The sequence below is a fragment of the Eubalaena glacialis genome, chromosome X (assembly GCF_028564815.1).
Source record: "Eubalaena glacialis isolate mEubGla1 chromosome X, mEubGla1.1.hap2.+ XY, whole genome shotgun sequence".
NCBI classification, from domain to species: domain Eukaryota; kingdom Metazoa; phylum Chordata; class Mammalia; order Artiodactyla; family Balaenidae; genus Eubalaena; species Eubalaena glacialis.
In genome coordinates, this window is record NC_083736.1 from 89,744,935 (window position 1) to 89,767,896 (window position 22,962).

Here is a 22,962-nt window from a genome sequence, read left to right on the forward strand (position 1 = left end):
TCAGTGATGAGGTGATGCTTTAACTGTGTCTTGAAGGATCAATAGGAATTTTCCAGAAAATTATCTTTACTGATAGAAAACCAGTATTATGGTAGGGTGGGAGGCAGGAGAATGGCTTCCAGTAGGTAAAAATAGAGGCCAGAGTAGTCTGCCAGTCCCTTCACGAAAGACAGAGGTAATACCAACGTATAGTTGAAACTGATTTCTACGTAGCCCAGCAGGAAAAGCTAGGGTACGCTGAGCATTAGTAATAGTTGGTTTTTTTTCCCTTTAACTTTTATTTTTATTATTTAAAAAAATTTTTTTAATTGAAGTATGGTTGATGTACAGTGTTGTGTTAGTTTCAGGTGTACAGCAAAGCGATTCAGCTATGACATATACATATATATGTATGACTGTATACCTATGAATGTGTGTATATATATATTTAACATTCTCTTCCATTATAGGTTATTACAAGATATTGAGTATAGTTCCCTGTGCTATAACAGTAGGTCTTCGTTGGTGATCTATTTTATATATAGTAGTATGTATATGTTAATCCCAAACTCCTAATTTGTCCCTCCCAATAATAGTTGTTTATGGAAAGAGAAAGTCATAGAGTTAACCTCCAATGATGTATTATAAAAACCAGCCCCAGTCTTCACAGGCTGCTATTAGTCTGAAAGGTGCAATGTCTTAAAGTATTTCAGGAGCTATGTGCAGAAGTGTTTTTATTTTAGCATGATTTAATACATCTAAAAAATGTTGTCTAACATGCTGAAAATAATAAAAAAAATTGTGCATGTTATAATTAGATATGGTACACAAAAACATAGAAGTAAATATACACTTGGTTCACTTATCCAGACCTCACCTATTTGAGAGATTTATCATTTTGGAATATAACTCAGAACCAAAAAAAAGAAAAAAGAAAAAAAAGAAAATAATCTGAGTAGCCTACAAAATGTCACCAAATCCATCAAGTAAGCCTCATGACGACAAAGACCTTTTGGCCTTTAATCAGAGCCTATTAACTCTTTCTTCCTATGTTATCTTAATGGGCCCGATTTTCTGTTTTCCATCCATAGCAGGCTAGAAGCACGAGTTGGGAGGTTGGAAGACGATTTATTCCAGACTTGTGCACTGAGATGATGAAGAAGCAACAACTGACACAATGAAAGCAAGGGAGAAGGAGATAGAAACATAATAAAAGAGTGGAACTGGAATTCAAAAATTATAACATTTGGTTTCATTTGGCGTCAGAGCAAATAGCCCTGTATCTCTCAATAGCTCCGAGGGCATCTATGTGTTCCATCATCTCTCACTAACTCACATATTTAATCATGCCCCTGAGTCAGCAAAAAAATAAAATAACAAATTATACCTAGGATATTTTAAGAATGTGGGAATTCTGGAATTCTCTTCAGAAAGAGTTCCATGCAAAAACAGATGTTCATGCTTAAATAGACAAACCGTCAGGCATATGGACTGATTCTTTGTAGCTCGATTCTTTCCACAGTGGTTCTCAAGTGTTGAGATTTTACTCTAAGCATACTTACAAATTAGCTATTAGTGCACTCGTACCATCACATATGAGAAAGTAGCTTTGGATAAATCATTTATTATTTGTCAGTAGAGGTACACTTATAATAAAACAAGGCACTGCAGCTATGAATAAGGAGGAAATTTGTGGAAAAGTAAATGAGTGTGTTAAATATTGTGTTGAAGGAATGTCTGATACTACTTAGGAAGCTAAATAACTTTATTGACAATTTTATACTACTACCATTTTAGAACTAGAATTAGTACAATGGGGGGTTGTATAGAAATATTTACACCATGTAGTCATGTTTCAAGTACAAAAATAACTTCGGAATTAAAGAAGGATGTCTTTTATTTTAAACCTGTTTCAAAGTTGAATAATTGCCAAATCGATCATTTTTGGTAACGGGGAATCACTAGTGACCTCTGTAATATAAAAAGCAATAGACACTTTGGAAGTCATCATATTGGTTTCTACAGCACCGTTCAACGCTATTGGTCACTCTTGAACAAAGCTCTCTCCTCCCTCAACTTCTATGATACTAAGCTCTCCTCATTTTTCTTTTACTTCTTTGTTACATTTAAAATCTCCTGTCTCTATGTTTGGCCTTAAAATATACTTATTCCTAGAGGTTGATCCATAGTACTTTGATCCTTTGCTCTGGTCCTTTGCTCATTCTGTACATTGTCCTTGGCAGCATTATCCATCCTTATGACTTCCACCAGCACTTCTGTGATGAATCTCTCTGAACTCTTCTATTCCAAATAAATCCTGACTCACAGATTCCATATATTCAGCTGCCTTCTGACTGGATTTCAAATTCAGTATTGTCCTTAACTGTACTTTTCTTCCTTATCTTCATCCTCTCCTTCCTACTCTAATCCACTCTCCAACCTTGACCTGCCTTTCTCTCTTTAACATCTTTATTGGAGTATAATTGCTTTACAATGGTGTGTTAGTTTCTGCTCTATAACAAAGTGAATCAGCTATACATATACATATATCCCCATATCTCCTTCCTCTTGTGTCTCCCTCCCACCCTCCCTATCCCACCGCTCTAGGTGGTCACAAAGCACCCAGCTGATCTCCCTGTGCTATGTGGCTGCTTCCCACTAGCTATCTATTTTACTTTTGGTAGTGTATATATGTCCATGCCACTCTCTCACTTCCTCCCAGCTTACACTTCCCCCTCCCTGTGTCCTCAAGTCCATTCTCTATGGCTGCGTCTTTATTCCTGTCCCGCCCCTAGGTTCTTCAGAACCATTTTTTTTCAAAGACATATTCTTTCGTTGTTGGTGTATAGGAATGCAACAGGTTTCTGTGCGTTAATTTTGTATCCTGGTACTTTACCAAATTCATTGATTAGTTCTAGTAGTTCTCTGGTAGCATCTTTAGGATTCTCTATGTATATATAGTATCATGCCATCTGCAAACAGGGAAAGTTTTACTTCTTCTTTTCCAATTTGGATTCCTTTTATTTCTTTTTCTTCCTTGATTGCTGTGGCTAAAACTTCCAAAACTATGTTCAATAATAGTGGTAAGAGTAGAAAACCCTGTCTTGTTCCTGATCTTAGTGGAAATGGTTTCAGTTTTTCACCATTGAGAATGATGTTGGCTGTGGGTTTGTCATATATGGCCTTTATTATGTTGAGGTAAGTTCCCTCTATGCCTACTTTCTGGAGGGTTTTATCATAAATGGGTGTTGAATTTTGTTGAAAGCTTTTTCTGCATCTGTTGAGATGATCATATGGGTTTTCTCCTTTAATTTGTTAATATGGTGTGTCATATTGATTGATTTGCATATATTGAAGAATCCTTGCATTCCTGGGATAAACCCCACTTGATCATGGTGTATGATCCTTTTAATGTGCTGTTGGATTCTGTTTGCTAGTATTTTGTTGAGGATTTTTGCATCTATGTTCATCCGTGATATTGGCCTATAGTTTTCTTTCTTTGTGACATCTTTGTCTGGTTTTGGTATCAGGGTGATGTTGTCCTCATAGAATGAGTTAGGGAGTGTTCCTCCCTCTGCTATATTTTGGAAGAGTTTGAGAACAGTAGGTGTTAGCTCTTCTGTAAATGTTTGATAGAATTCACCTGTGAAGCCATCTGGTCCTGGGCTTCTGTTTGTGGGAAGATTTTTAATGAGAGTTTCAATTTCAGTGCTTGTGATTGGTCTGTTTATAATTTTTATTTCTTCCTGGTTCAGTCTCAGAAGGTTGTGCTTTTCTAAGAATTTGTCCATTTCTTCCAGGTTTTCCATTTTATTGGCATATAGCTGTTTGTAGTAATCTCTCATGATCCTTTGTATTTCTGCAGTGTCAGTTGTTACTTCTCCTTTTTCATTTCTAGTTCTGTTGATTTGAGTCTTCTCCCTTTTTTTCTTGATGAGTCTGGCTAATGGTTTATCAATTTTGTTTATCTTCTCAAAGAACCAGCTTTTAGTTTTATTGATTTTTGCTACTGTTTCCTTCATTTCTTTTTCATTTATTTCTGATCTGATCTTTATGATTTCTTTCCTTCTGCTAACTTTGGGGTTTTTTTGTTCTTCTTTCTCTAATTGCTTTATATGTAAGGTTAGGTTGTTTATTTGAGTTGTTTCTTTTTTCTTGAGGTAGGATTGTATTGTTATAAATTTCCCTCTTAGAACTGCTTTTGCTGCATCCCATAGGTTTTGGGTCGTTGTGTTTTCACTGTCATTTGTTTCAAGGTATTTTTTGATTTCTTCTTGGATTTCTTCAGTGACCTCTTGGTTATTTAGTAACGTATTGTTTAGCCTTTATGTGTTTGTATTTTTTAAAGTTTTTTTCCTGTAATTGATATCTGGTCTCAGTGTTGTTGTCGGGAAAGATACTTGATACAATTTCAATTTTCTTACATTTACCAAGGCTTGATTTGTGACCATTTGATATGATGTATGCTGGAGAATGTTCCATGAGCACTTGAGAAGAAAGAGTATTCTGTTGTTTTTGGATGGAATGTCATATAAATATCAATTAAGTCCATCTTGTTTAATGTGTCATTTAAAGCTTTTGTTTCCTTATTTATTTTCATTTTGGATGATCTGTCCATCAGTGAAAGTGGAATGTTAAAGTCCCCTACTATGGTTGTGTTACTGTCAATTTCCCCTTTTATGGCTGTTAGCATTTGCCTTATGTATTGAGGTGCTTCTATGTTGGGTGTATAAATATTTACAATTGTTATATCTTCTTCTTGGATTGATCCCTAGATCATTATGTAGTGTCCTTCTTTGTCTCTTGTAATAGTCTTTATTTTAAAGTCTATTTTGTCTGATATGAGAATTGCTACTCCAGCTTTCTTTTGATTTCCATTTGCATGGAATATCTTTTTCCATCCCCTCACTTTCAGTCTGTATGTGTCCCTAGGTCTGAAGTGGGTCTCTTGTAGACAGCATATATATGGGTCTTGTTTTTGTATCCATTCAGCCAGTCTGTGTCTTTTGGTGGGAGCATTTAATCCATTTACATTTAAGGTAGTTATCAATATGTATGTTCCTATTACCATTTTCTTAACTGTTTTGGGTTTGTTATTGTAGGACTTTTCCTTCTTTTGTGTTTTCTGCCTAGAGAAGTTGCATTAGTTGTAAAGCTGGTTTGGTGGTGCTGAATTCTCTTAGCTTTTGCTTGTCTGTCAAGGTTTTACTTTCTCCATTGAATGTGAATGAGATCCTTGCTGTGTAGAGTAATCTTGGTTGTAGGTTTTTCCCTTTCATCACTTTAAATATGTCCTACCACTCCCTTCTGGCTTGCAGAGTTTCTGCTGAAAGGTCAGCTCTTAACCTTATGGGGATTCCCTTGTATGTTATTTGTTGATTTTCCCTTGCTGCTTTTAATATTTGTTCTTTGTATTTAATTTTTGATAGTTTGATTAATATATGTCTTGGCCTGTTTCTCCTTGGATTTATCCTGTATGGGACTCTCTGTGCTTCCTGGACTTGATTGACTATTTCCTTTCCCATATTAGGGAAGTTTTCAACTATAATCTCTTCAAGTATTTTCTCAGTCCTTTTCTTTTTCTCTTTTTCTCTGGGACCCCTGTAATTCGAATGTTGGTGTGTTTAATGTTGTCCCAGAGGTCTCTGAGACTGTCCTCAATTCTTTTTTCTTTATTCTGCTCTGAGGTAGTTATTTCCACTATTTTATCTTCCAGGTCACTTATCCGTTCTTCTGCCTCAGTTATTCTGCTATTGATTCCTTCTAGAGAATTTTTCATTTCATTTATTTTGTTGTTCATCATTGTTTGTTTGCTCTTCAGTTCTTCTAGGTCCTTGTTAAATGTTTCTTGCATTTTCTTGTTTCTATTTCCAAAATTTTGGATCATCTTTCCTATCATTACTCTGAATTCTTTTTCAGGTGGACTGCCTATTTCCTCTTCATTTGTTTGGTCTGGTGGGTTTTCACCTTGCTCCTTCCTCTGCTGTGTGTTTCTCTGGCTTCTCATTTTGCTTAACTTACTGTGTTTGGGGTCTCCTTTTCACAGGCTGCAGGTTCATAGTTCCCGTTGTTTTTGGTATCTGCCCCCAGTGGGTAAGATTGGTTCAGTGGATTGTGTAGGCTTCCTGGTGGAGGGGACTGGTGCCTGTATTCTGGTGGATGAGGCTGGATCTTGTCTTTCTGCTGGGCAGGACTGTGTCCAGTGGTGTGTTTTGGGGTGTCTGTGCCCTTATAATGATTTTAGGCAGCCTCTCTGCTAATGAGTGGGGTTGTGTTCCTGTCTTGCTAGTTGTTTGGCATAGGGTGTCCAGAAATGTAGCTTGCTGGTCATTGAGTGGAGCTGGGTCTTAGTGTTGAGATGGAGATCTCTGGGAGGGCTTATGCCATTTGATATTACATGGAGCCACGAGGTCTCTGGTGGACCAATGTCTGAACTCGGCTCTCCCACCTCAGAGGCACAGGCCTGACACCTGGCCAGGGCACAAAGACCCTGTCAGCCACACGGCTCAGAAGAAAAGGGATAAAAGAAGCATGAAATAAATAAATAAATAAATAAATAAAATAAAGTAAACTTAAAAAATAAAAAAAAATTATTAAAAATTAAAAAGTGAAAAAAAAAGAAAGAAGAGAGCAACCAAACCAACAAACAAATCCACCAATGATATCAAGCACTAAAAACTATACCAAAAAAAAAGAAACCGACAGGCAGAACCCTAGCACAAATGGTAAAAGCAGAGCTTTACAGACAAAATTACAGAAAGAAGCATACACATACACAGTCACAAAAAGAGAAAAAGGGAAAAAATATATATATCCATATATAAAAAAACGAAAAAGAAAGAGAGTAAAAAAATCAATAAACAAATCTACCAATAATAATAAACTCTAAATACTAAACTAAGATAAACATAAAGCCAGGAATAAATTAGATGCAGGAAGCAAGCCCCAAGTCTACGGTTGCTCCCAAAGTCCACCGCCTCAATTTTGGGATGATTCATTGTCTATTTAGGAATTCCAGAGATGCTGGGTATATGAAGTTCATTGTGGGGATTTAATCTGCTGCTCCTGAGGCAGCATGGAGAGATTTCCCTTTCTCTTCTTTGTTCTCATAGCTCCTGGGGTTCAACTTTGGATTTGGCCCCGCCTCTGTGTGTAGGTTGCCTGAGGGCATCTGTTCCCCGCCCAGTGAGGACAGGGTTAAAGTAGCAGCCGATTAGGGGGATCTGGCTCACTCAGGCCAGTTCGAGGGAGGGGTAGAGAATGCGGGGCAAGCCTGTGGTGGCAGAGGTCGGTGTGACGTTGCAACAGCCTGAGGCGTGCCGTGTGTTCTCCCGGGGAAGTTGTCCCTGGATCACGGGACCCTGGCAGTGGTGGGCTGCACAGGCTCCTGGGAGCGGAGGTGTGGAGAGTGACCTGTGCTTGCACATAGGATTCTTGGTGGCTACAGCAGCAGCCTTAGCACTTCATGCCCGTCTGTGGGGTCTGCGCTGATAGCCGCAGCTCACACCCATCTCTGGAGGTCGTTTAGGCTATGCTCTGAATCCCCTCTCCTCGCGCACCCCGAAACAATGGTCTCTTGCCTGTTCGGTGGGTTCAAACTTTTCCCCGGACTCCCTCCCGGCTAGCTGTGGCGCACTAGCCCCCTTCAGGCTGTGTTCACACAGCCAACCCCAGCCCTCTCCCTGGCATCCGACCTCCGAAGCCCGAGCCTCAGCTGCTAGCCCCCACCTGTCCCAGTGGGTGAGCATACAAGCCTCTCGGGCTGGTGAGTGCTGGTCGGCACACCGATCCTCTGTGCGGGAATCTCTCCGCTTTGCCCTCCGCACCCCTGTGGCTGCGCTCTCCTCCGTGGCTCCGAAGCTTCCCCCCTCTGCCACCCGCAGTCTCCGCCCGCGAAGGGGCTTCCTAGTGTGTGGAAACCTTTCCTCCTTCACAGCTCCCTCCCACTGGCGCAGGTCCCGTCCCTATTCTTTTGTCTCTGTTTCTTCTTTTTTCTTTTTTCTTTTGCCCTACCCAGTTACGTGGGGAGTTTCTTGCCTTTTGGGAGGTCTGAGGTCTTCTGCCAGCGTTCGTAGGTCTTCTGGAGGAGTTGTTCCACATGTAGATGTATTTCTGATGTATTTGTGGGGAGGAAGGTGATCTTCATGTCTTACTCCTCTGCCATCTTGATGGTCTTCCAGGCCTGCCTTTCTCTTGTTTGCCCATTCCTGGTTAACCTTAGCATTGTCCACCAAGTAGCATAATCGAGAAACATAATAGTCATTTTCGAATATACTCTTTCTCCATCCACCATTCCCTCAGTCACCAAATCCTACCAATTCTACTGCCTTAGTGCTGTACTTTCCTTCCTTAGTATAATAGTATCTACCCCCCACACCCGCCACTCCTTTGTTTCAGGACGTTGTCACATCTCAATGTTTTCTCATTTCCCTGGACTCTTAAATATCTTCTACCCTTCCTTCCAGCCCCTTTTAAATCATTTTCCACAAAGTTATACTTCTGAAATGCCATTCTTGTTACATCACTGCTTAAAATCCTGTAACATCTTCCCATAGCCACTAGGAGTGAAGTCTAATGCTAGTCCACACAAAATATCAATACTTCATCATCTAACTATCGCTTTGTCTCTAACCTCATATTCCGTCACTCTTCTACATATAGTTTTTGATCCAGTCATACTGTACCCAGTTTCCTGAACATTTTATGTTATTTCATCTCTCTGCCTCCATACCTTTGTACATGGCAATGCCGTGCCTGGAATCCTCCATTTTATGACTTAATAACTTTCTCTGTACGTTTGTATCTTTCTTCATTGGTACTTATTTTGACTCAAACCATCTTTTTTCCTAACTCCCGCTGGGCTGGGATAAAGAAAGACCTTGTTAGTGTCAAGAAAGTACTTAATAAGGTCAATGTGTGACAGTGTCAATAACATTTTAAAAGCACAATTTGTCACAGCTAATGGCAATATGGATAATCTGTCTGAGAATGTCCTAGAGTTGGCAATTATTGTACTACATAGCTCTATGAATTGTGATCAAACAATAGATGTTTGTGTAGTTTTCAAAGCTGGTGAGTTACAGTAAATAAAAGGTTCTAGCATTTTCCCAGGAATTTTGTGAAGATATTTTATGTTTAAATATTTTCCCTCTCTATCACTTAAGAAACTAATGCAATTTCTTTTTGTAGTAATATATCTTATGTCAATAAAAATTGAAACATTTAATGACTATTCACCCATTATATTTTAAACATTTTATTGGCGGCAGTTAGGGGTTACAAAGAAAACCCTAAACAAATACAGAGCCATATCTTTAGGAAGCTTGAAATTTATTTTGTGATATTTCACTCTCTATACCACACCCCACACCCCAGGATGAAGACAATAGCACCCTGTGACTAAAGAATGTAGGTGATTATTATACAAAGAATGTATACTATTATGGTAAAGGAAGGATCATAATGTTATAGAAAAATTGATAGTAATTCAGTTTAGTATAATTATGCATGGCAGAAATTATTGGATGCTTTCTCACATGTGCAAAGTTGGTGGTTTTTATCTACATGTTTATGCGTTTGTTAAATGGGTTATATAGATATCATGTAAAATTCTCCATATAATATAGGGAGATCATTTAATAGCATTGCAAATACAGAAACTTTTTTTACTGGTTAAAAATCAGAATCGTGGTTCTAGCCTAGTATGTTTATCAATAATGGAGAAAATTCAGACTTCCTATTATTTTTGGATTTTAATTCTCATGGAAGCTGAATTTAAATCAAATAAATATGGCAGACCATTTTGAACCTTAGATACATTATAAAGAAACTAAGCAACAGATGAAATCTGGCTAGTGGACTCTGTGATTTCTATTTAAAGGCACTTGTTTTCTTTCCAGTACAGGGAAGAATGGTATTCAGCAATGCCTGATTTGTGCATTATAGTGTGGTAGAAAGATTCCAAGACTAAAAGTCATGAGGCCTGAGTTCAAATCCAATCTTTGTGTTTTATTATTAGCTATACAGTCTTGGGCAAATCATCTAATCTTCCTAGGTTTTCAGTTTCCTTATCTTTAAATGAGGATATTGGACCAGAGTATTTTATGTTCTTTCTAGCTTTCAAATCCCGTAATTCTTTATTTTCTATCTCTGGAGTTGGATTTTTGTTTTTTGAAAGTAGATTGATTTTTCATTGTAAGAGGACAATATCGTTCAATCATGCTCTTAAAGATTTATATACTTGGAAGTCGAACATGCCAATTTTGAAAGTTCCATTATTCAGAAATGAATTTTATACTGCTTTGGAGCTTAGGTTTTAGATATTAGGCCAGAATCCTTTTTAAAGTGTCCAGTGCAGTGCTATTCAGTCAAACTTTCTGCAGTCTCCTATATCTGTGCTGTCCAATATGGCAGCCACTAGCCACATGTGGCTGTTGAACACTTGAACTGTAACTAATGAAACTGAGCAACAGCATTTTAAATTTTATTTAATTATAATTAAGCTAAATTTAAATTGTAGTCAGTGGCTCTGTATTGAACAGCATGCTCGTGTGTGTGTGTGTGTGTGTGTGTGTGTGTGTATGTGATGTGTGTATTTGCATGCACATCTATGCTGAATAGGGAGTGGAGGGAGTAGGGTGGCAGGAAGTAAAGGAGAGGCCATTGTTTTGGATGATGGGATGCTGTCCATAGGTCACTGGTCAGGATATATATAAAGTGGAATGTAACACATTCCAGAAACCATTTTCTATCTCCCTTCCTCCCTTCCCCCCTCCCTCTCTCCCTCTCTCTCTTCCTCTCTCTTCCTTTTCTTTCTTTCTTTCTTTCTTCCTTTCTTTCTTTCTTCCTTCCTTTCTTTCTTTCTTTCTTTCTTCCTTTCACATTCCATTATGTATTATGATAACCACTTTATTTTTATTGAGGTATACTTGATAACCATAACATAACCATTTTATATACTAGACAGCATATTAAAATAATTATATGTTTTTCTAATTAGCCTGTAGTTTCAAAGCTAGGTATTCCCAATATTTTAAACATGATGCACTAGTTAAATTTTATTATCTTACCCATCCTTAAAATATTTTGTTTTGTTAATCTAGGAATGGAGTTTATAAGGCATCTGGAATGTGCTGGAAATTATACTATATTTGGAGTAAAGTGATATGTTTAGAATCATGAATTTCCTCCTTGCTGTGTCACCTTGTATAAGTTATTTATCTGCTTTGAGCCTCAGCTTCATCATCTGTGAAATAAGGATAATAGTAACACTTATTTCATGGTTTTTGTGAGGATGAGATTAGATGGTGAATTATGTAAAGCTCCTAAATTGTCTGGTAACAAAAACTAATACAGCATATTAATGATGATAATAGTTTGGGGGTTTGTATTTAGCTATGAATTCAGAATCCACACAATGGGTATTTCATATTTATAATTAAATAATAATATATTCTGCCCTTTAAACTGATTACATTTAAAAAATTTAACTTTGTAAATAGTGACAATTGGATTGATTTTGTTCCTATCTTCTGAAAAGGGCAGTAATTGTGTAGTAGTATAAAGGAATGGAGATAATTAAGATGATTTTTTTTGTTCTCCACATTCATACAATGTAAATATTCCTATTAAAGAGCATTGCTTTAGCAGATTATGTTGGAAAATGACATGATAGTATGAATATTCATCTTATGCTATTTGTAAGTAATTAAATATCTATTAGAATTTGATAAACAATAAATAGTACATTGATAAACCAGTGCTGTTACCTGTTTAAACTACTGACTTCAAAGTGTGTGCTATTTTTTACTATAGTCAATGGATGTAACTTCTTTTTTTAGCATTTAGTTATATATTCATACATTGTGTGTTAAGTGAGTATTTAAAAGCGTTGCAACATTTATATTATTAAATGTAAAATTATTTTGATGTTACATTCATTAATTTTTTTGGCTTTTACTATTTTTATAATTTCCTGATCCAAATTCTTTTATTGTATAAAGGTACAATTCCAAGACTCATTAACTTGTTTCTTATGGAAATGTTCTCTTTGCTTGTAGGGTATTAATACAAGCCATTAAGCTAGAATTTCTTCTGGCAAAAACAATCCTAGCAGATGGCAACTTTTCTCTCTATTAATTTTGGATTGGACATGTATTTTGGCTTGTTCGGTCAGGTCAGAGTTGTAACATAACAAGAATCATTCATGCAAATACAGTCATAATATACCTATGGACTCATATGCTGTGCAAACTTATATTCCAGCCTACTGAAACTATATGAAGACTTAAACATTTTCTTACTGTAAACAGGAAGGTTAAGTAACCCATTAACGCATAAGCATCATAATAACTTATCTGATATGACTTTTGAGGTAATGCCAAGTCAATGGCAAATACTTAGTCAGATGTCTAAGTGATTTAGCTTGACATTTGAGCATTCATAAGAATTGGAGTACATTGTTCAATTATCATTTAGATAGCTAGTAATGTTAGAGACAACCTCGATAATCCCTTTTAATGCATGCAACTTTTGATTTTTGAACCTGGATGTGAGCTAGATAGGCTAATCTCCCCCAAAACAGCTTAAATGCATAAGATAAAGATATAACAATAAAAGCAATATAGCTTTTAATATTTGTCTCTACTTGAAAAAAATCACTATCATAATAACAGGTCTGGATAAGGTCAAGTCAAAATACATTTGAAATATTTTTCTTTTGCTGATGTGTTTTTCCATACTAACTATTGATATATTTGTGCCCCTTTCTATATATACTTAACATATTTACTAAATCTGGTATTTTCCAGTGGTCCCCTTGCAGTCAGCTCTTTGAACACTACACTCATTGCATACTTTAAAAATAATCAATTTCAACGTGCAGCTCTTCACTTAAACTATTAGCCAATTGCCTTAGACGTGAGCAGCATTTTCCAAAAATGAGGAATAATCTTTGGAACACTTGGCAGTTAGCATTTGGTTGACACTCTCCTAGCTTGCAATTACCAGAAAATAACTCCCTCCTCTTTTATAATAGGGAACCTCAATAACAGAAGAAAACCAAAACCCATTTTCCAGCGTCAGTCTAAGTAATGAATCACCTTTACTTGGAAACAAGCTCTTACATTTACGTTATCATGCAATGCACATTAGTATTTGTGTCATAGTGCCTTCTAGTTGATCTTAATTCACTTGCATTCATTTTTTTATATAGTAAATTAATTCATCTTATTCATATAGTTCAATACTCTATATTTTGTGCAAATCTATCCAATAATAGAATGGAGAGAGTGTAACTCAGTGTAATAATATCTCTAAGTTATCACTGTTCCCTGTTTAACATCAGGGTACTTTTATAGCTTTGTTTGATTTATTTTAGAAAAGTGTTTATAACCATATAGAATTGAGGCCAAGTGCCCTCTGAGGACAGCTGGATATGAAAGATACATTTCATGATCTTCTTAAAGGACTCTATATCCACACTGTTGGAACTTGGAGTTTCTCAGAGAAAGTTTAATATTCCTTCATATTGTTTAGCAAAGCATAGCAGTACTTGACCAACCATCATATCTTCGTTAGAATTTCTCTGGACATTAGAAACTCTACTGTTAATTTTTTTGTTTCTACTGTAAAGTCATAATCATTATACTTATATAAACATTTGCATTTCTTGATATATTTCATAATATATGTATGTATTCCTTTAGTAAATGGAAAAAAATTATCTGAATGCATTAAGTATTTCTTTAATTTAAAAAAACTTTTTTTTAACAAAGTTTACTTTCTAATTGCAGGTGGCCTGCATGCAGTTTATAAATGCCCTTGTCACATCTCCTTATGAGCTTGATTTTCGAATACATTTAAGGAATGAATTCCTTCGTTCAGGACTAAAAACAATGTTACCAGTAAGTGGAATGTGCATGTTTATTATGCTTATGAACTTTAATGTTTTTCTCTCTTTAGACAAAAGTACTTTCAGCAAAGTAAATAAATGTGCCTTGCCGTTTCCTTTTGTAAAGCACTGGACATTTTGTAAGCTTTTTGATATTGCAGTAGTGTTAGTCTCTACATACAACTGATGATTCGGAATTCAGCTAATGATATGTCCAGAAATGATGGCTTTTTTGGTCTTCTTGAAGTCGAAAGGGAACTTTTCTTTGACTTTGAATACTGAGAACATAAAAGACTGCTATTTTTTTGCCGTTTCAATTGTTCATTAAAATTTTTTTGCTTTCCTCTTTGATAACTTAGATTGATTTCCTTTATATTCAGCATAAGTATGCATAAAATTTTGATTAGTATATTCTAGACACATAACATAAGGATGGTATTCTTGTTATAATTCCGTAGCAACTTTTCTAAAGAAAAACAATTTTATTTCTTAAATTGAGTGTGGATATCTGCGCTAATTGTGATACTGTTAAAAACATTTTTGAAATAACTTTATAGGCTTGTTCTAAGATAAATGAGCACACTTATTCTATAAATAGAAATACAACTACCATGACTTTATACTTTACTTAGTATGTTAACTAAAGAAGGATTTTGTTCAAGACCATGGCATTTTTAAAGGAGACAAGTAAAATCTCACTAGTTTCTTTATTTAAGCTACTTAGACCATACCTGATAAACAAGAAGTAAATGTAGGGGTGGGGAATAAAAGGACTGAGGAAAGAAAAAACAAAATAAAACAAATGTCAATGAGCGTGTATATAAGGTATTCCTAGGGTATTAGAAATACCAAAATCAGGGATATTTCCTGGTGAGGGATTAGCGTGTAGCATGCATCTGTAACTTGTCTTCTGACAGTCTTAACTGAAAGTGGTTGAAACTCATCATCATAAAATATACAATTGGGTCTATTGAAACCCATTTTAATAAGATATATGATTGGGTCTGTGCGGTTTTAGAAATTTCTATGTCAATTCCACTTTGAATGGTTCTTTCATCCATGACTTTAAAAAGCAAGGAATTGGTTGCAGTGAATCAAAGCATCATCTTAAGTGACCCGAATAAAGGTTCAATATGCAGTTAACTTAGGCACATTCACTAGTTATAGTGTATGTAACACACTTATTCTTGTTTTGTCACAAATCTCTCCTCATGAAAAGTCTGTGGTCTTATGTAGCTAGAGGTAATATTACAGTCCTCATTATAGTGTGCTTTTGAGTTGCCTACTCAGTGTTTCCATCCTTGTCCTCTCGGAGCTAGTCCTCTGTTTCTGGGAGAGTACTCATGTCTTTGGACACTTGTTGGCCTCAGGGGCTCCTGAAGATCCTCTACTCATTTACTAATATGCCATGTTTTTCTGCCTTAGTTGTTGCTGTCTCTTCCAGCTTTCATTTCCCTGTGTCTACTTATAATTAAACATTCATTTTCTACCTTATGCTACTGAATGGCTGGTCAAGAAAACTGTGACTCTCAATTTATTTAAGTCCTCATCTTTTCAGAAAGGGTATGCACAGTAGCTCTTGTCCTTACCTTTTGCACGTTTGCCAGGGTGTGCTCGTTTCTGCTGGGTTCAGTGGTCTCATGGTATTTTTCCTTTGGTTACATTGACAGCTAAGATTTTGCATCAGTGTTTCTTAGCTACACTTTCGCATTGGCCCTATAGCTGTATATAAAGCCTCTTGCGGTACCCTGTACCTCTTAACTTATGCTTCCAGTTAGATTTTTCTTTAACTATCACATCTCTTCAGTATGCCCTGATTCTTAGATCTCAGGGATCCTTCAGCAAGAGGAAAGTGAGAAGTGTCATGTTTCTGCCTCTTAAAGTTTTGGAATAGAACTTACAAGGATTCTCAATTTCTTTTTCTTCCTGTGACAATGGAGTGAAATATGGCTAAATAGGGCTCTGGTTCTCAAGAAGTTGGGCATGTCCCCCTAAGGAGAGTCTATCAAAATCTTATTGGGGCTAGGGCAGAGATGTTTGGTTTGAAAGAAAATAATCCTCCCCAGGTATTTCTGATATACAATATGAGAATCAGAATCTAGGCAGATAGACCCTGAGATTAGAGGTCCTTCCCTTAATACCATACATTTCACTACTGTTGCTGTTGTCCTTGTAGTTTTATTATCACAATTTGGAGCAAAAGTCAGAATGGTCATGCTTTAATGTATACTAGATGTACCTAACATGTCAACTGCTGTCTAGCTATCTAATTTACTAAATATTTACATTTCAACCACTAGAATTTATAGTAATATCAAACATCTTTTACACATGCATGGAAGCCTAATAATATATTCATAGATGAGTCTTTAATATCCTGGCTTTTATCCTATTTACTCTTATTTTATACACTGTTCTAACAGGAGGAGCTTCCTAATTTTCTGGAATATATCATATTCAAAGCAGCAAATTAGACGTGGCTAGGGCTAATATAAATTGTTGGTACATGGATCAAAAATTATACCTATGTGGAATCGTTAGGTGTTGGGGAAGAATAGTTCTTAATAGTTCTTAGTATTTCAGTAATCCCTGAGACCATCATTGTAGTAGAGTGAAACTTTTGTTTCATATAATTATTAGAATCCTCAAGACAAGGACAGTTATTTTAATTACATTCTGTAGAAATTTATTTTCAAAATTTGCCCTGTCTCTATAGATAAATTACGATGTTTAAAGAGAGTTTATATTTCACTTACATGGAAAATTTACTTTTCATAAATTTGCTTTAGTAATTTGGGACAAATGAGTTATTAAACACTATATAGTGATTTTTAAAATAGTATTTTCTCTGTAGTTAACTTACATTGATTTCTTGTGAAGTTTTCTCCATCTGCCTTTTAGTTAGTTAAATAAATTAAGAAAATATTAGATAAGTCAGATATGTGAAGGAACAAGATAGTAAGAAATTGTGTCTGTAGGCAGCAGGCATTCTTAACCTCTTTTAAAAGACCGACAAACCCTTTCTTACTCTTTTGAAGACTCAATTTTGATTGCTTGACTGGTAATCAGTCATGTACTGGTAATGGACTTTGATTTCCTTTGAAGTACACCATATTATAGAGACTTAATTATATGTTTTAGAGAATCTGCTGAAAATATTCCGTATCTGTACAGCAAATCTGTTTAAAAAATAACTGAAACATATTTACAGTATTTCACGTAATTATTAATAGTGTAATTCAGTAATTTTATGCCATTCTTCATTTAAAATATAAACTTCAGTGATGCATTTCCCTTTTTTCAATGGGGTATCTGTCACATTTGTGCTATATGAAACTTTTATTAATTCATTAAATGTTTATTTTATCAAGAATTTTTGAATATACCTTTCAAGGTTTGACATTTGAATGAAAGGAAGTTTTTTATATATGTGTGTGTATGTAGATATGCATATATATTTTAACGGAGCATTATTAATGAACACTATTTATGAGATATTTCATTTATACATATCTATATTTTTATATTGTGCTGTACATGTTCACATACCATATATATTATATAAATAATGTGTTGTCCTAATTAAAAACTGAAATAAACATTTAACCAGTTATTTTCACTGAAAATATTTTAATTATGAAGGTTGAGCCCATGTTTTGTAAAGTTCTGATGCTGATTAAATGACAGTATTTAATTAACTTGTTTTTTCTATTTTTCAAACATATTTGAATGTGTTAAAGTCTGATAGTGAACATCTAAGAAAGAATATCTTGTGACATAAGAATAAGGAAAAATTGCATATTATAAAATGTATTAAAGGTTTTTTCTGCAATGACCAGCATATTAGGTATGTCTGGCTCCTGCTCTTTTCTGAATAGAGTTCAGAAATCACCTGATAATATAACTCACCAATGTTAGATAACTTTACATTCCAATAAATTTCTTCATTCCCCTTCAAAGTGGAAAGTTAGACCTAAAACAAATTATTACTCAGGAGGAAACTAAGTTTAAATACATGTATTTGTTATGTATTTTATAAGCAATTATATAGAAACATATTAATATTTTCATATGCTCTGTAAGTAAATTATTATGTATGTGAATGTTAGAAAAAGAACACCTAGAAATTGCATAAATTTGTGTTTGGCTTCAGTAATAGCCGTTGCATCTCCATTTAAAATCGTCCTATTGAATAAAAATAGAGACAAAAAAATGGATCCGAGTTTGTTTTATCGACCTAATTTGAAGTACACCGTGCTTGCATTTCCTTTTAGAGTTCAAGCTCAGCTCTGAACATCCTAGTCCCTCTTTTGGTATCACCCTTGAGCATCCACAGTTGTGATTATCGATTTGGGTTTTGAAAGCGGCAACTTAATGGACACATATTAAAAGATATTCCAGGTGATATATATTAAGCCCAACAATCTCTAGTGTGGCATGCTTCCAAAGATTTTGTTTATACTATGATTTTGAAAATTATCAGAGGTTTGTAATGCATGTGCTTATAATGTATTACAAAAACAGGTCTTTGATGCCCAAGTTGGTATTTTGTGATTCGGCTAAGCAAAAATAAAAGGTGGGGGAGGAGGCTAGTTGTGCATCTTGATTAAAAAGTCCTGACGCCTTTTTGCTTTAAAATCACAAAATGTCATTTAAAATAAATTTGTTTTACAACTTTCCACGCCATACTTGGGACTGTTGTGCTTGAATATATCCTTGCATTTGTTCTTCATTAATACAATTGATCTATATTCGCATTTTTTGCCAGAGGCATATGTGAATGTTCTAACTGCATGAGTTCTTTTGCGATCTTTGATTAGTGTGTTTAGTCAAAGCGACAGCATTTAATTTGGGTTTGTAGCAATTAGTTTTTTTCCGTTGCGAAAGTGATTGTTAATTTTTTAATGTGAATCGTCAAAATCTGGAGCATGAAAAGAAATGCGGTGAATGCAATGAGGTTCTTTCATTTTAAAATAGAAAAACAGAGTACATTTACTTTCTTTCAGGAAACCAAGTGCCTGGGTCAATATTTGAAATTGCTTCTGTGTATGTAGATGAATAATAGTGTCAGGCCTTTATTGCCAAAGTATGGTGTTGTCAAACTGTTATTCGTCTGTTAAGTTTTCTGTTTATATATTAGGATCTGAAAGAAAAAGAGAATGACGAGCTTGATATTCAGTTGAAAGTATTTGATGAGAACAAAGAGGACGACCTAACTGAATTATCACACCGTCTCAATGACATTCGAGCAGAAATGGAATATCCTTTTGACGAACCACAGAAATCATTTTGCATGTACTGTGAAAAAGGGATTTGTGGGTGATTTTGTGAACCATTATTAGAATTCTTGTCTGCTAGCCCAATTTATATCCATTTATTTATATTAGAACTTCACGATGATGCTGTCCTTGAGATTCATGTTGAAGAATTGTCAGACTGTCCTGATGATTTACATAGACTGTATTGAAATCCGCACAATGGCTTGCTGCATTATAGGTATACTCTGCTCAGTGGTCTTGAATAGACAAGAGCCTAAGGCAGTATTCGTCATGGATAAGGATTTTTTTGGGGAAAAGCTCAGTGAGTTCATATGTGACTATAGGTAATATGCTTTTTCAGTTTATTAAATGGTACTCCAGTGATTTAGAGATATCATTCAATTCAAATAGATGTCTTATTCTCAATCCAAATATTTTGGTTCCTTAGCGGGGGGAAAAAAAGTTTAGATGTGATAGGGTCTGACTATAACAAGGATGCTAGAGTAGAAGCATTTGAGTCAAATACAACTAGCATATAATCTTCCTATGGCAATGATTTTATACAAAATGATTTTAGATCTAAAAGATGGTTGTCATAGCATTGCTGGCCATTTGTTTCACACCCATTAAATTTCTTACTTATGGGTTCTGGGGAAATTGGGAAATACTTTGGAACCAAAATGACCTTTGAGCTGGAGTTTTTCTCCATAACGTCTTCTTCCATCTTCCTTCTCACTCTACAGTACTTTGCTTGCATCTGCCTTATTTATATACACTTCTTTGTGCCTATGAGATGGAGGGCACAAGTGTTTCAACTTTTTCCTCCAATGTTCCTATGAAAGCGTCTTACACATGAGTACTGGATAAGTGCAATGAATAACAATTTTGTTATTATGAGAGATAATTTCTAGTAATTTCTTATCCTTCATCAGTGACTCTAGTCTACAGTGGTCTCCATAATATTAAATGCTTTTTATATCAATTAATAAATATCTTGCTTTATATAAATTTCTCTTCATCAGAAAGCTATTTTTGGATCTATTCCGCAGCCATCGAAAGGACCTTATGAGACTTTAACACAACACTCTTACATGGGGTCTAAGAAGTAATCCATCATATACTTAATTCTATCTCAGAGAAGACGTTGACATTTCAGGTTATTTTTAAGATGCTGAATTACATCTCCTCTTCTCCTTTTCTTTTACATCGATTTTTCTAGGTCCTCGCTTTTCTTATAAAAGTGAATCCATTTTTTAAATCTGTTTTCTAGTTTACTAAAAGCATTTAAACTTCTACCACTCTTTTTATATCCTAAGAAAAATATGTTTCAAGTTCCTTATCAAATAATGACATACAAATGAATGCAAACAGTAATGATTTCATATGTAGTAAGTATTTCATCTGTATAAAATAAAACTGTTTTTTATGAACTTTTAGCAGCCCACACAATGCTTATTTGCCTTACTATCTTATGTGGGCAGTGAAAAGACAGGAGTATTGGCTTGCATGCATAATATAGGTTCCCATCACAACCACAGGAAGGTCAAGAAAAAAACATTTTCATTAATGGCATTGCTGTTCCAATGGTACCAACTATAAGCTGGAATTTTAAAATATAATGAACAGCTGATCATTTAAGCGTTTAATGGTTAAATGGTATTGGAAATACTCTAAGTCTCTTTCACTTGTTAAAAGGTTAAAGTGATCCATAGATTAAATTTCGTTTTGGAAATGTTTTAAATACTGGAACATGGAGTTGAAGGTTTAGAAACAGTAATGCAAACAAAATGATATATCAGTGTTTTCAAAACTGAAGCTGCTTTTGTTATGAATGAAACTGTTATCAAGAATCTTTGATTTTTTTCCTTTACTTACTTTCCACTGATATGAATGAAGTGTACCATCTTCTGTATAACATGTTGAAGGACACTGCTGCTGAAAATTACTTATTATCCATTCTACAACATTTTTTGCTCATCAGAAATGATTATTATATCAGGTAAGAGGCTGTTATGAGAGTACAATTTGTATAATTTGAATTGGATATTAAAGGAAAATTGACAATGTAGTGGGGTCTAGACAGTATATGCATATATATATATATGCATGGAGTATAAGAGTTTGATGACTCTAGATAACATTTTTAAAAAGGTGTCAAAATCTATTTTTAATTGGGACAGAAGAATATACTTATAAAAATGAGGTATGCCATTTCAGTAGCAATGAACCCAACAGATTTTACTGACCCTATGATGAATTTTTTTTGTGGCACAGAGTAAGCTCTGAAGAGTCTATGGTAGAACTTTTAAGTCCTCGTACTTTTTTTTTTTTTTTTATGTTCAGTCCACCCTATTCTTCTAGGTCTCTCTCTAGCTGGCTGAAGCCATGTGTAAGATCTGAGCCAACGGACTTGATTGGCTCCTCCTGAATTTCTTACCCACAAAAATGTGAGGGATAATAAGATTATGTTATTGTTTTGAACCACTAAGTTCTGAGATGATTTTATGAAGCAATAAGTGAAAGGAAATGGGAAATATTATTCTGGCAAGCAGTATACACAGGTAAACATAAAGTTCAAATAGTAAAGGAAAAAGAGAAGAGTGGGCATCATAGGACATCTAGCAGTATCTGCCACACTTCCCATGAATTTATATAATGTGGTGGTAGGAACAATAGACTATAGAGATAGTATCACTATATTGTAATGTGGTAAAAGTGCTTTAATTTTAGTGTGCACAGGGTGTGTGGATGTGGATATTTTTTTGAACCTGGTAGCTGAAGGAAGCCCTCCTTCAGAAGTTTAATAATAATAAAAACAGCAATGATAACATTTGCTGTTTAGTAAGCATTTTAAGTCCTTGTATATTTTAATAAGACTATTGTTATTCCTCTTGTATAGTATTTATCTAGAAATAGGTGTGATCTTATCTAAGAAAATAATAATACTAATATTTCAGCTTTATACACAGCAATGTAATTCTTCTAAATAAACGAATATAATAATAATCCATAAAGTCAGAAATTTCGGAGTGTAGTTCTGGTAATATATCTGAAAACCAGAAAATTAGAGAAGGGTTTCTGAATGACTGAAATTATCCATAAGTTGGTGACCATGATCTTATATTTAACTGTTTAAGAGACTCTTAGTTGTTCTTCATACTCTAATATGCATGAAATTCTAGCAACCTAGGTTCTCTGATTTCTCAAACCTTGCTTGATTAAAGGGCAAAGGAAGGCTACCATGGGGTCGGGTACAGTCACAACAAAAATGACAATTCTAAAGTCCATAGAGAACTATTATAGTTCTCTTATAGTTCAGGCCAGTTGCAATAACTGATGGGCATCATGATGTTACAGAGACATAGAAAAATGTTTAAATGCTGTGTTTTTTTTAAGCAGGAAAGATAGTAATCCAACCAAAATGATTGTTGTTTTCTCAAATAAGTGCTGGCAACTAAAGGGGTACTGTGCCCATGGGTACACAGTTACCTGGGGAAATAATTTGTGTGAAACCATCCGTTTCTCAGTAACTTTGAATAAACGAGAAGTTGTTCTAACATGACGTCCTTTTCATCCTGAGAACATCCATGTGAGGTAGATGTGCGACTAGCACTTTTATTCTACTTATGGATAATTAATTTGTCCTGAAAGAGAACCATTGTGTTTTCCCTGTTTACCCAGAGTCATTGACTAGATTGATTATAATCCAATATTGTTTACCCTAGACCTGATGATGACTTGAAAAAGCCTCAGATGTGTAATACATATTACTATTTATTCTTATCCTTGAGATCAGCCCCATGACAAAAGACATATAAGAGCAATTAGAATATG

The 22,962-nt window shown here is 35.1% G+C and overlaps 1 protein-coding gene across 4 annotated transcripts in view; it reads left to right on the forward strand.

Annotated features, from left to right (window-relative positions):
* DIAPH2 (diaphanous related formin 2) overlaps positions 1-22,962 on the forward strand; it is an 878,028-nt gene that overhangs the window by 247,794 nt on the left and 607,272 nt on the right. For all 4 annotated transcript variants that reach the window (XM_061179189.1, XM_061179191.1, XM_061179192.1 and 1 more), the window contains 3 exons: positions 13,773-13,883; positions 19,011-19,129; positions 21,011-21,127. In XM_061179189.1, the coding sequence (XP_061035172.1) occupies positions 13,773-13,883; positions 19,011-19,129; positions 21,011-21,127 (347 nt within the window). The remainder of the gene's footprint in view (positions 1-13,772; positions 13,884-19,010; positions 19,130-21,010; positions 21,128-22,962) is intronic.